Below are 14208 nucleotides of genomic sequence, written 5' to 3'. Positions count from 1 at the left end.
CACTCAAAAAAGAAAAAACAACCAATGGAAAACTTAGAGCCTACACATCCTCTCAGTCTTACTTCTTGTTCAGCCAATCGCTCAGACAAACAAGGTTGTTATATTTACGGGAGATAATGCTGCCTGCTTCTTATTTGCAGTGTCACCCGAAAGTGAGAAGAGATGTTTGCATGGCACTTTTGTAGGTGGCATTGCAAGGTATTTACGTGCCAAATATGCTAAACATTCCCATGCTCCTTCATGCTTTGGCCACCATTCCACACGACATACTAACATATTCATGATGCTCGTTAAAAAAGTAAGGTGTTAATGTAATTTGTGACTGACATTCTTAGGGGAGAATTGTGCATCTCCTGCTATGTATTTTACCTGCATTCTGCCATATCTTTCATGTTACAGTAGTCTCAGATGATGACTCAGCAAATGTTGCTCATTTTTAAGAACACCTTCACTGCAGATTTGACAAAACGCAAAGAAGGTACCTGTGACGCTCTGTACCTTGGGGGAGCACCCCCATGTTCATCCTTATAAAAGGACTGTGTGTTATCCAATGCAAAGTTTGTCATGTTGGGTATCTTCGGAAGGCTCATGATGCACCAAGGATTGTTGTTATAGTGATGTTATAGTAATTGTTGTTGCAGTCATGTTATAGATTATAATTTCATGTATATAGTTATGAGGCTGAAAATGTATCCTCATGGCTTAAAATAAGCCCAGACAAAAACTCTCTAAGAGCAGAGGGGCAGTTCACACCTCATCAAGGCATGCATGGGACAAACCCAGCCCAGCCTCACAGGAACAAAGGATGCTGGCCTAGGCAGCAACAAAAGGATGTGTTGCACTCTCGAGTGAGTCACCCTCCTTTCTTCGGTTAGTTTGGGACTGCGACGAGGTAATGCTCACCTGACTCTGAAGGGTGGGGGCAAAGCCAAGAGGGAAGAAAGAACATGATAAAAGAGAGAGATGTTTGTCATCCTCTTCTTCTCTCTTCCACCTACATCTACATACACCACCAGCAGCAAGCGACTGAAGCGCTGATCAAAGGGGAGAGCCTGGCTGAAGAGCAACCAGCCGGCCTGTGGTGAGAAGCATCTAAGTTTATAAGGGCATTGAAAGTGTCCAGATCAGCTTAGAATGGGTTTTTATTTTATTTCATTAGACCAAATCTGACTTGTTTTGCTTTGACTTATAATAACTTAAAATCTATCTTTATAGTTAATAAATTGATTTGTTTATTCTACCTGAAGAAGTGCATTTGGTTTGAAGTGTGTCAGATTCCCCGTGGGATAAGAAGCCTGGTACATATCAATTTCTTTGTTAAATTGACACACTCATATAAGGTCCCAGTGTCTAGTGGGCATAACTGGACACTGCAAGATGGAGGTTCCAAGGGTTGTGTCTGGGACTGGAGATATTGGCTAGTGTTATTTGGTTGCACAAACCAAGGAGCAGCTTACATGCCAGAGGCTGTACAGTTATTATTTGTAAATCATTCTACATTTGTAAGTTCAACTTTCCAGATAAAGAGATGGACACAACAGTACTTGTATGAGGTGAACTGAAAATACTATTTCTTTTCTCTCTTTTTTACAGTGCAAATACTTGTAATAAAAAATAAATATAAAGTGAGCACTGTACACTTTGTATTCTGAATTGTATTTGATATCAATGTATTTGAAAATGTAGAAAACATCCCAAAAATAAAATAAATGGCATTCTATTATTGTGTAAAGGCACGATAAATTATGCAATTAATCATGATTCATTTTTTATCTCACAATTAATCACAATTTCTTTTAATAACTTGACAGCCCTACTTCCCACCACTACCATGCAGCCACCTGTGGGGTGGAACAGAGTAGATGAGAGACGGAGCACAGAAACTCATGGGCTGTGTAATAGAAAAATTAATAATAATTGGAGATATACCAATCTCCTAGAACTGAAAAGTGACCTTGAAAGGTCATTGAGTCCAGCACCCTGCCTTCACTACCAGGACCAATATTTGCCCAGATTCCTAAGTGGCCCCCTCAAGGATTGAATTCATAACCCTGGGGTTAACAGGCCAATGCTCAAACCACTGAGCTATCCCTCCCCCCAAAGGCAAAGGGAGTGTAGAAGAGGAAGTGAGGAAGAACCTGTCTCTAGTCACAGTAGTTGGGCATATTACAGGTTCAGGGGTAATTAGCTGAGATGAAGATCACCCGGAGTGACGGGGAAAAGAACCCCACACTTCATAAAGGGATCCCTGAGTGGCTACGGGATCCATTCAACACCAAATCCCACAAATGGGATCTCTGGTTACCCAGCACCCCATTGTGCTGTAGCGGGGCAAAGGGATCAGAGCGAGCGATCAGCGATAGGGAGGGTCTCTCACATACTGCTCCCTGCAGCACAGATCCTAAGTACTGTGCTGAGGCACTGCGGCCAGCACTGACTGCGAGGGGAAATCACCCCCAAAAGAGCCCCCATCCTGCTCCCTACAGCACAGGCCTGTAGAACTGCATGGGGGAAATGGGGTCAGAACTGACACCATGAGAAGAGCGACACTTACTGTGACCCCGAACCAGCTCCGTGCAGTACAGACCCTTAGCACCATACTGGGGTGCTCCCCAGGTCCCATTCTGCCACAGAGGAGTCTGCCCACAGATAACTAGATGCCAACTGGTAGAGGGAACAGGGATGCCAGAGTTATATGGCAATCCCCTGGGTGAGATATAAGCACAATAGTTCACCAAACATGGCATGTGAGGTCTCTACCAAGAGACAGCAGCCCACTTGTCACCCTAATGGGGGAAGATATTTGGATGGGACATAGTTGAAGAGAGATATAAAATGTAGAATATGAGGCTCCAGAAGTGCAGAAGTGAAGCTTGTCACCTGCGCCATGGCAATCCCTTCAGCTGAGTCAATCAGCACATAGAACAAAGCACAGCCGTGGGGACAGGCTGTATTCACTGTCTGGGCCCAGTCGGGACATGAGAATTTACAAAGACAAAGGACCCTCAGCACTAGTCTCTGAAGAGAGACCTCCTCTGGGAAGAGACAATGGTCTGTACCCACAAAGAAAGAGGAGAGGGGACAAGAGCTCCCTTTCACCCAGGAGGCAGCTGACAGTGTTTGTCTCAGGAACAGGAGATCACAGCCAAGCCTGGAGTAAAACCCTGGAAGGACTGTGGGGTGAGCGTTGCTCTACCAGACAGAAAAGTATCTCGTTCAATGAGTCTAAGCTCTAGTCAGCGTGGTATGATTTTATTGGCCATGGAACCATTTCTTTCCAACCTGTCTCCTTGCTACCCCTCAAATCGCTACACTCCGTGAAATCACTTGTCCTTGGTGTGACTATGAAGGAATCTAGGGCTGTGCGTTTATTGGGGCAGAGATGGGAGGTGGAGCTGGTCACCTTGGGACCTTGTTTCCTTTGGGAGCAGAAGATCTGTGACTGCTGTGAACGCCCAGAGAGACAGGGACTGGATGCAGCAAAGGGACTCTTGGAGGGCCGAAAGGGGAAGTGTCCCTATTGCCAACCTGGAGAGAGATCACCCCCCCACACCACAAGGCCTACAGTGTCGCCGAGGGAGTCGGGGAGCTGACCCCCAGTGGGCACAGACAAGGCTTCCTCATGCTAGGGGCCCATGGCACCGCACTAGGGCATTAGAGCCAGCACAACTGCAAAGGGAGAGAGCCCCTGTCATATACAGACAGTTAAGGGTTAATACCTCTTTTACCTGTAAAGGGTTAAGAAGTTCACCTAGCCTAGCTGACACCTGACCAGAGGAACCAATGGGGGGACAAGATTGTTCAAGAGGAAGGAGGGAAGTTTTCCTTTGTCTCAGAGTCGTTAAACTTCTGTGCCGGAGTGAAAAAGATCAAGGAATCACCCGGGGTAGTGAGTATTAGAGAAGAAATAAATAGGTTTATGTTTATTTTTTTGTGTGACTTGTCTTGTGCATTAGAGGGATAATCAAATTGGGATTTCTTTTTGTGTAACTAAGGTTTTGCCCAGGGGAACATTCTCTGTGTTTTGAATCTATTGTCTGTGAGAGAAGCTTGTATGCTCTCTCCCAGAGGTTTTCTTTTCACCTTTCTTTCCTTAATTAAAAAGTCTTCTTTTTAAGAACCTGATTGATTTTTTCCTTGTTTTAAGATCCAAGGGGTTTGGATTGGTGTTCACCAGGAAATTGGTGGAGAAGACTCTCAAGGTTATCCAGGGAAGGGTTACGGTACTTGGGAGGGAGAGATTTTGGAGGGGTGGCGGGGAAAAAGAGTTTCCCAAATGACTCATAAACAGCTGTTTTAAACTATTTGGTTGGTGGCAGCAACCAGATCTAAGCTGGTAATTAAGCTTAGGGGTTCTCATGCAGGCCCCCACATCTGTATCCTAAAGTTCAGAGTGCGGGTGAAACCTATGACAGACCCCTACTGACACACCCCTACCTGCAGCACAGGCCCCCTTTTGGGGCCAGCACTGACAACAAGGGGAGAGCGTGACCGTCCCCTACTGAGCCCCCACACTGCTCCTTGCAGCACAGGCCCAAAGAGCAAAACAGGCTAATAGGGTCAGCAGAGACGGAGAGGAGACGGCTCTCTACTTGAACCCCCATACTGCTCCCTGAAGCACAGGCCCCAAGCACCATGCTGGGGTCAGTACTAGCTGTGACAGGACAATGCCCCGTAATGTGCTTCCCACCCTGCTCCCTGAAACAGGCAGAGTGGTAGATGAAGGTTACCTGAGCACACAACACCGGCATCTTCTCCGTGGTTACAGTTATTCGTTCCCCAAGGCCGAGCACTGCAATCAGAGAGGGCATTTTCTGTCCCTGCACAGTTGACGTCATCCAGCCAGATACGGTCAGATCCTTGCCCAAATCGAGCCCCTCCTGGGGCTGATTGCGCCATCCCACAGCCTAACTGCCTGCACACAACTCCGGCATCAGTTATGTCCCCAGTCATCATCACATATGGTTCCCCACTGCTGGTTGTAAAGCACCTCGACTCTCCCAGCGCAGCGACTCAAACCATTCACCAGTCGGAGATGAGCCACTTCTGAGTCTGCAAAACATCCAACGGAAGAAACGCTCAGAGAGTTTCCTGTGTATCTGATGTCTCATGTCGCTGGGGAACGTAGCGCCTCCCACCAATGGATCTGACTGGTCTCTACACACAGCAACTGCCTGTCAAGGGCTCCACACTACTGGCCATGCTAATCACTTGAGCAATGTTGAAGTTTGTTCACTCCTCTCCCAGACAGCTCTCACTCCCACTAGAACACTTAATTTAAAAGATCACCCCCGGCACTGCTGGCAGGAACCTCTTGGGGAGCAGATTTACACCCTCACTCCTGGCGCTGGTATTCATAGATACACAGGGTTACAGAGATATTGACTTGTGACATACCCAAAAGAAGACGACTCCCCGCAATGACATGCAGCCACTTCTGGGGTAGGACAGGGCAGCTGAGAAACAGGACAGGGAATATGTAGGCTGTGTAGGACAGGAAGTGAGGAAGAATTGCGTCTCCTGTGCCCAGCTCTTGGGGAAGTTACAACTTCAGGACTTATCTCCTGAAATGCAAATCCACCGGAACCCAGTGATTGGGACCTGGACTCTTGAGAAATTGGCCCTGGATTTTTAATTGGAGTGAGCGGCTGCAGGCTCCATTGACACCAGATCCAACCGGTGGGAGCTACAGTTACTCAGGTCCCCATTGTGCCGCAGAGAAGTCTGGCCCAGAGATAAATAGACTCCAACTGGCAGAGGGCACAGGTTTGCCTAGAGTTATACCGGGATCCCCTGGGTGAGATATATGCACAATAGCTCACTAGAGGTGCTATGTGAGATCCCTACTGAGAGACAGCAGCCCACTCGTCACCCTAACGGGGGCAAGATGTTTGGATGGGACATAGTTGAAGAGAGCTATCAACTGTGGAATATGAGACTCCAGAAATGCTGAAGTGAAGCTTGTCACCTGCACCATGGCAATCCCTTCAGCTGAGCCAATCAGCACATAGAACAAAGCACAACACTGGAGACAGGCTGTATTCACTATCTGGGCCCAGTCGGGACATGAGAATTTACAAAGACAAAGGACCCTCAGAACAAGTCTCTGAAGAGAGACCTCCTCTGGGAAGAGACAATGGTCTGTACCTACAAAGAAAGAGGAGAGGGGACAAGAGCTCCCTTTCACCCAGGAGGCAGCTGACAGTGTTTGTCTCAGGAACAGGAGATCACAGCCAGGCCTGGAGTAAAACCCTGGAAGGACTGTGGGGTGAGCGTTGCTCTACCAGACAGAAAAGTATCTCGTTCAATGAGTCTAGGCTCTAGTCAGCGTGGTATGATTTTATTGGCCATGGAACTGTTGGTGTCACTAGGCATAAATCTAGGTAACTTGGGGGGAGTGGAAGACCACAAGTGTCAATGAGGCCCCTGCTCTGGGTCTAAGTGAGCCACAGTAACTCCATTTTGGAAACTTTAACCAACCTACATGCTAACAGCCTAAAAGCAGAATATGTGAGAGTCAGCTTTTCTAGCAAACAGCTGCAGTCCTGCTTAAACTAGCAAAAGTAGTGATAAGGGGGGGAGGAAAGGGGGCGAAGTCTTCATGTGCCTGAGCTGACAAGGCCAATAGATAAACATGCGGATGAGAACTTTTCTAACATGCTATAATGTAATGTTTAAAGTAACTGCTGTTGGGAAAGGAGGGGTGAGGGGAAAACAAAACAAAAGGCTTACACAAACAGCTTAAGATATAAATACTGGACCCCGCCTGCACGCGGGTGTGCAGGATTTGAGAATGCTTTTTCTCCCTGGCACCTTTTTTGAGCTCAAATAAACTTGGTTTGCTTCTCCACCCTGGTGTGTTAATTAGTGCGACGCACACCGGGCAAACGAACCCCCGCTGTTGCTCCTCCTCGGGCCCTTTGAGCCGGCAACAGAAACCATTTCTTTACAACCCGTCCCATTGCTGCCCCTCGAATCGCTACACTGTGAAATCACTCATGTTACAGTAGTCTCGGATTCTTTGGTTAGTTTGGGACTGCGACGAGGTAATGCTCACCTGACTCTGAAGGGTGGGGGCAAAGCCAAGAGGGAAGAAAGAACATGATAAAAGAGAGAGATGTTTGTCATCCTCTTCTTCTCTCTTCCACCTACATCTATATACACCACCAGCAGCAAGTGACTGAAGATCCACTTGCCCTGTGCAGGGGTGGGGCCACTCACCAGCCACAGCCAGGCAAAATATCTGTTGTGGCAGATCCTATCCCAGGATAAATCTGGGGTCACCTCAGACAGCCACTGCCAGAGCCAAAATTTCAATCAGCCTTACTGGGCAAGGGTGAGCCCTTCAGATGCTGGATGGCTGGGGATTTCCACCGGTATCCAACAGCCAGGATGCCCTGCACTCTGCCACACAGCCCGCCTTGTTAACAATTCACTGGTGGGGAAATTAGGACACGTAGAGAGGAAGTAATGGGCTGAGACCATGGAGTGAGTCTGGCAGAGGCAGGATTTGAATTCAGGTCTCCAGTCCTACACTTGAATGACTAGATTAAATAACCTTAACTTGTCCCTTCCTCACCCCAATTTATGAGATAGCTGCACACTGCAGCATGCACCCCACACATACAGACAGACTCCACACCCTCTGCCTACGTTTGTATTTACCTGTCATGGGGAATCCTGTCATGGAAGCTGAAAGAAAGCAAAGAAATGAGGTAAGTCTCTGTCTCCATGGCTGGACACCTTGGGAATCTCCAAACATTGGCTCATGTAAGCAGTGGCCTGATTGAGCTCTCCCCTCACATCTCTTGATGCACTGAGAGAAAAGACTCAGCTGCATGTTGTATTTCAGTGACCTATCTACTGCCTCTCAGAGAGGTGGATTGACCCTCCTGCCTCTCCTGTCGGCATCGGTCGCATCTACACAGAAGTGCTGTAGCTGCAGAGCTGCCACTGTAATGTTTCCAGTGCAGAAGAGCCCTAAGGAGCCGGCAAAAGACAAGACCTGGTGAGCGACGTCAGAACCAGTGGCACTGCACCAGCCCTTCCAAACCAAGCCACCTCCTTTCACACTGCCTGCACCTCTGAAGGACCCCCACACCCTGCTCCCCACAGGCCTGGTTCCCCCCCAACCTGGAGTTTGACAGCCCCACATGCTGTCTAACGGAGTGCTAAGCTGTAGTATACTGCTCAGCCACTACGTGGCGATGTATGTAAAATACTGTAATTCCTCACTTAACGTTGTCGTTATGGTCCTGAAAAATGCGATTTTAAGCAAAACAATGTTAAGAAAATCCAATTTCCCCATAAGAATTAATGTATCAGGTTCCAGGGAAAAAAAATTGCCATACAATAGGCTTTATATACATTTTAAACATTTTTAAACTAGCAATTTAATACAGGTATTAAACAGGCTGGCAGCCCCCCATCAGCTCTCCTGCCCCCCCCCAGTGCCTCCCGCCTGCCGGTGGCCCCAAGGAATCAGTGTCTTCTCCCTACTCCCCCGCCTCCTGCCAGTGGCAATCAGCTGTCTTGTGGTGCACAGCCTCCCCCCTTCCTCCCTCCCTCTCAGTGGTTTCCCCAGAAATTGAAATGGGGGGGGTGTTCGAATTTACAGGGGGGGTGTCAGAGCCGATGAGATATAAAAAAGAGATATGAATAAAGTAAAATGTTTTGTTACGATAATGCAAATTTAACATAAGGATAATACAAGTTATACCAAAACATATAACAGGTCTAGATTTCTAACAACATATAATTTTAAAAAAAAATTATTTAATCTAAATTGACTTTTGAAAAGTAAGCCATCATGGGATAAGGGGAAAGTCCTCTCATGGATCTGGTTAAAAGGTGGGAAACAAAGGGTAGGAATAAATTATCAGTTTTTCAGAATGGAGAGAAATAAATAGTGGTATCCCTGAGGGGTTGGTACTGGGACCATTACTGTTCAACATACTCATAAATGATCTAGAAAAATGGGTAAACAGTGAGGTGGCAAAATTTGCAGATGATATAAAACTATTCAAGATAGTTAAGGACGGAAGAATCCCATTCACTGTTACAGACTAGGCTAGGAAGCAGTTCTGTAGAAAAGTACCTAGGAGTTCCAGTGGACAAGAAGCTGGATATGAGTCAACCGTGTGCCCTTGTTGTCAAGAAAGCTAACAGCATTTTGGGCTGTATAATTAGGGGCATTGCCAGCAGATCGAGGGACGTGGTCATTCCCCTCCATTCGACATTGGTGAGGCCTCATCTGGAGTACTGTTTCCAGTTTTCGGCCCCACACTACAAGAAGGATGTGGAAAAATTGGAAGGAGTCCAGCGAAGGGCAACACAAATGATTAGGGGGCTGGAGCACATCACTTATGAGGAGAGGCTGAGGGAACTGGGATTGTTTAGTCTGCAGAAGAGAAGAATGAGGGGGGATTTGATAGCTGCTTTCAACTACCTGAAAGGGGGTTCCAAAGAGGATGGATCTAGACTGTTCTCAGTGGTACCAGATGACAAAACAAGGAGTATTGGTCTCAAGTTGCAGTGCAGGAGGTTTAGGTTGGATATTAGGAAAAACTTTTTCACCAGGAGGGTGGTGAAGCACTGGAATGGGTTACCTAGGGCGGTGGTGGAATCTCCTTCCTTAGAGGTTTTTAAGGTCAGGCTTGACAAAGCCCTGGCTGGGATGATTTCGCTGGGGATTTCTCCTGCTTTGAGCAGGGCGTTGGACTAGATGACCTCCTGAGAACCCTTCCAACCCTGACATTCTATGATTCTAAGTCCCAGGCAGACTGCAAAAAGTTACAAAGGGATCTCACAAAACTGGGTGACAGGGCAACAAAATGGCAGATGAAATTCAATGTTGATAAATGCAAAGTAATGCACATTGGAAAACAATCTCAACTATACATACTGTGATAGACCCAGGCCAGTGGGGTACAGGAATCTGGTAATAATTGGAGATATACCAATCTCCTAGAACTGGAAGGGACCTTGAAAGGTCATTGAGTCCAACCCGCTGCCTTCACTAGCAGGACCAATTTTTGCCCCAGATTCCTAAGTGGCCCCCTCAAGGACTGAACTCACAACCCTGGGTTTTACAGGAGTCTGGTAGAGGGCAAATATACTGGTCACTGGATGAGTAGTTTTCCGTTCCCTAAGTGACCAGAGCAGGGGCTGCACTAGAGTAATCAGGAATCTGCTAGAACCAGTTAAGGCAGCCAGGCTGATTAGAACACCTGCAGCCAATCAAGGCAGGCTAATCAGGGCACCTGGGTTTAAAAAGGAGCTCACTCCAATCGGGCGGGGAGGAGCCAGAGGAGAGGAAGTGCGTGTGAGGAGCTGGGAGCAAGAGGCACAAGGAGCTGAGAGTGAGAGGGTGTGTTGCTGGAGAACTGAGGAGTACAAGCGATATCAGACACCAGTAGGAAGGTCCTGTGGTGAGGATAAAGAAGGTGTTTGGAGGAGGCCAAGGGAAGTAGCCCAGGGAGTTGTAGCTGTCATGCAGCCGGTACAGGAGGCACTATAGACAGCTGCAATCCACAGGGCCCTGGGCTGGGACCCGGAGTAGAGGGCGGGCCCGGGTTCCCCCCAAACCTCCCAATGCCTGATCAGACACAGGAGAAGTTGACCCAGACTGTGGGGAAGATCACTGAGGTGAGCAAATCTGCCAAATAAGCGCAGGACCCACCAAGATAGAGGAACTTTGTCACAATACAAAATGATGGAGTCTGAATTAGCTATTAAACACTCAAGAAAGATCTTGGAATCATGGTGGATAGTTTTCTGAAAACATCCACTCAACGTGCAGTGGCAGTCAAAAAAGCAAAGGGAATGTTGGGAATCATTAAGAAAGGGATAGATAATAAGACAGAAAATATCATATTGCCTGTATATAAATCCATGGTACGTGCACACCTTGAATACAGTGTGCAGATCTGGTCACCCCATCCCCAAGAAAATATAGTGGAATTGGAAAAGGTACAGAGATGGGCAACTAAAATTATTAGGGGTATGAAACAGGAGGAGAGATTAAAATGACTGAGAATTTTCAGCTTAGAACAGAGATGACTAAGGGGGGATATGATAGACGTCTATAAAATCTTGACTGCTGTAAAGAAAGTGAATAAGGAAATGTTATTTAATCCTTCGCATAACACAAGAACTAGTAGTCACCCAATGAAATTAATAGGCAGCAGGTTTTAAAAAAACAAGAGGAAGTACTTCTTCACACAACATACAGTCAACCCGTGGAACTTTTTGCCAGGGGATGCTGTAAAGACCAAAACTATAATAGGATTTTTAAAAGAACTAGATAAATTCCTGGAGAATAGGTCCATCAGTGGCTATTAGCCAGGATGGGGAGGGATATAACACCATGCTCTGAGTGTCCCTCTCCAAACCCCTAATCATTTTAGTTGCCCTTTTCTGAACCTTTTCTAATGCCAGTATATCTTTTTTAAGGTGAGGAGACCACATCTGTAAGCAGTATTCAAGATGTGGGCGTACCATGGATTTATATAAAGGCAATAATATATTCTAAGTCTTATTCTCTATCCCATTTTTAATTATTCCTAACATCCTGTTTGCTTTTTTGACCTCCTCTGCACACTGCGTGGCCATCTTCAGAGAACTATCCACGATGACGCCAAAATCGTTTTCCTGACACACTGTAGCTAAATTAGCCCCATCATATTGTTTGTATAGTTGGGGTTATTTTTTCCAATGTGCATTACTTTACATTTATCCACATTCAATTTCATTTGCCATTTTGTTGCCCAATCATTTAGTTTTGTGAGATCTTTTTGAAGTTCTTCACAATCTGCTTTGGTCTTAACTATGTTGAGCAGTTTCGTGTCATCTGCAAACTTTGCCACTTCACTGTTTACCCCTTTCTCCAGATCATTTATGAATAAATTGAATAGGATTGGTCCTCGGACTGACCCTTTGGCACCACCACTAGCAGGGGCGGCTCTAGGATTTCCACTGCCCCAAGCAGGGCGGCACGCTGTGGGGGGGGGCACTCTGGCGGTCACCAGTCCCACGGCTCCGGTGGACCTCCCACAGACATGCCTGCGGAGGGTCCGCTGGGCCCACGCCTCCGGTGGACCTCCCGCAGGCATGCCTGCGGATGCTCCACCAAAGCCTCGGAACCAGCGGACCCTCCGCAGGCACATCTGCGGGAGGTCCACCGGAGCCGCGGGACCAGCGGACCCTCTGCAGGCATGCCTGCGGGAGGTCCACCGGCGCTGCCTGACGCCCTCCCGCGGGACGCCGCCCTAAGCGTGTGCTTGGCGCGCTGGGGTCTGGAGCCGGCCCTGACCACTAGTGACCCCTCTCCATTCTGAGAATTTACCATTAATTCCTATCTTTGGTTTCATGTCTTTTAACCAGTTCTCAGTCCATAAAAGGACCTTCCCTTTTATCCCATGACAACTTAATTTACATAACAGCCTTTGGTGAGGGACCTTGTCAAAGGCTTTCTGGAAATCCAAGTACACTGCATCCACTGGATCCCCCTTGTCCACATGTTTGTTGACCCCTTCAAAGAACTCTAATAGATTAGTAAGATACGATTTCCCTTTACAGAAATCATGTTTACTATTGCTCAACAGTTTATGTTTTTCTATGTGTCTGACAATTTTATTCCTAACTATTGTTTCAACTAATTTGCCTGGTACCGACATTAAACCTACCGGTCTGTAATTGCCGGGATCACCTCTAGAGCCCTTTTTAAATATTGATGTTACATTAGCTAACTTCCAGTCATTGGGTACAGAAGCTGATTTAAAGGACAGGTTACAAACCTTAGTTAATAGTTCTGCAACTTCACATTTGAGTTCTTTCAGAATTCTTGGGTGAATGCCATCTGGTCCCGGTGACTTGTTAATGTTGAGTTTATCAATTAATTCCAAAACCTCCTATAGTGACACTTCGATCTGTGACAGTTCCTCAGATTTGTCACCTACAAAAGCCGGCTCAGGTTTGGGAATCTCCCTAACATCCTCAGCTGTGAAGTCTGAAGCAAAGAATCCATTGCAGTTTCTCTGCAATGACTTTATCGTCTTGAAGTGCTCCTTTTATATCTCGATCATCAAGGGGCCCCACTGGTTGTTTAGCAGGCTTCCTGCTTCTGATTTACTTAAAAAACCATTTTCTTATTACCTTTGAAGTTTTTGGCTAGCTGTTCTTCAAACTGCTCTTTGGCTTTTCTTATTACACTCTTGCACTTACTTTGGCAGTTTTTATGCTCCTTTCTATTTGCCTCACTAGGATTTGACTTCCAATTTTTAAAGGAAGTCTTTTTATCTCTCACTGCTTCTTTTACAGGGTTGTTAAGCCACGGTGGCTCCTTTTTAGTTCTTTTACTGTGTTTCTTAATTTGGGGTATACATTGAAGTTGGGCCTCTATTACGGTGTCTTTAAAAAGCGCCCATGCAGCTTGCAGGGATTTCACTTTAGTCACTGTACCTTTTAACTTTTGTTTAACTAACCCCCTCATTTTTGCATAGTTCCCCCTTATGAAATTAAATGCCACAGTGCCATCTCAACTGCTGTTGAGATGTTCTTCCCACCACAGGGATGTTGAACGCTATTGTATTATGGTCACTATTTCCAAGCGGTCCTGCTATAGTTACCTCTTGGACCAGCTCCTGAGCTCCATTCAGGATTAAATCTAGTGTTGCCTCTCCCCTTGTGGGTTCCCATACCAGCTGCTCCATGAAGCAGTCATTAAAAGTATCGAGACATTTTATCTCTGCATTTTGTCCTGAAGTGAAATGTCCCCAGTCAATATGGGGATAATTGAAATCCCCCACTATTAATAAGTTCTTAATTTTCATAGCCTCTCTAATTTCCCTTAGCATTTCATCATCACTATCACTGTCCTGGTCAGATGGTCGATAATAGATCCCTAATGTTATACCCCATGCCAGAAGCTGTGCAGTTATTATTTGTAAATCAATCTACATTTGTAAATTCAACTTACCCCAAGGATGCTGTGTTTGCTCCTCTGTCACCTGGAGAACTCCCTTGTGAAACTCCTCGTTAGCAGCCCCTGTTCGCAAAAAAAAAAAACCAAGCTCAAATGCTGAGTTCGCGGAGTATGTACATAAGCCATACTAAAGACTAACCCACAGTAACTGTCTCCAGTTTGTGAGGGACCCCATGGAGCCAGTCTCTAGGAAACAGATAAATGCATGGAGGTTAAGTCCATTA

At 46.4% G+C, this 14208-nt stretch overlaps 1 protein-coding gene across 1 annotated transcript in view; it reads right to left on the bottom strand.

The window, feature by feature from the left end:
- Positions 1-14208, bottom strand: part of LOC123350274 (deleted in malignant brain tumors 1 protein-like) — a 156901-nt gene that overhangs the window by 72845 nt on the left and 69848 nt on the right. Inside the window, 2 exon segments of the mRNA XM_044988767.1 lie at positions 4731-4944; positions 4946-5052. Of these exon segments, the coding sequence (XP_044844702.1) occupies positions 4731-4944; positions 4946-5052 (321 nt within the window).

This window comes from Mauremys mutica, chromosome 15, assembly GCF_020497125.1.
Source record: "Mauremys mutica isolate MM-2020 ecotype Southern chromosome 15, ASM2049712v1, whole genome shotgun sequence".
Lineage (NCBI taxonomy): Eukaryota > Metazoa > Chordata > Testudines > Geoemydidae > Mauremys > Mauremys mutica.
The sequence above is the reverse complement of the archived record's forward strand: the minus strand, read 5'-3'. Positions and strand labels throughout refer to the sequence as shown.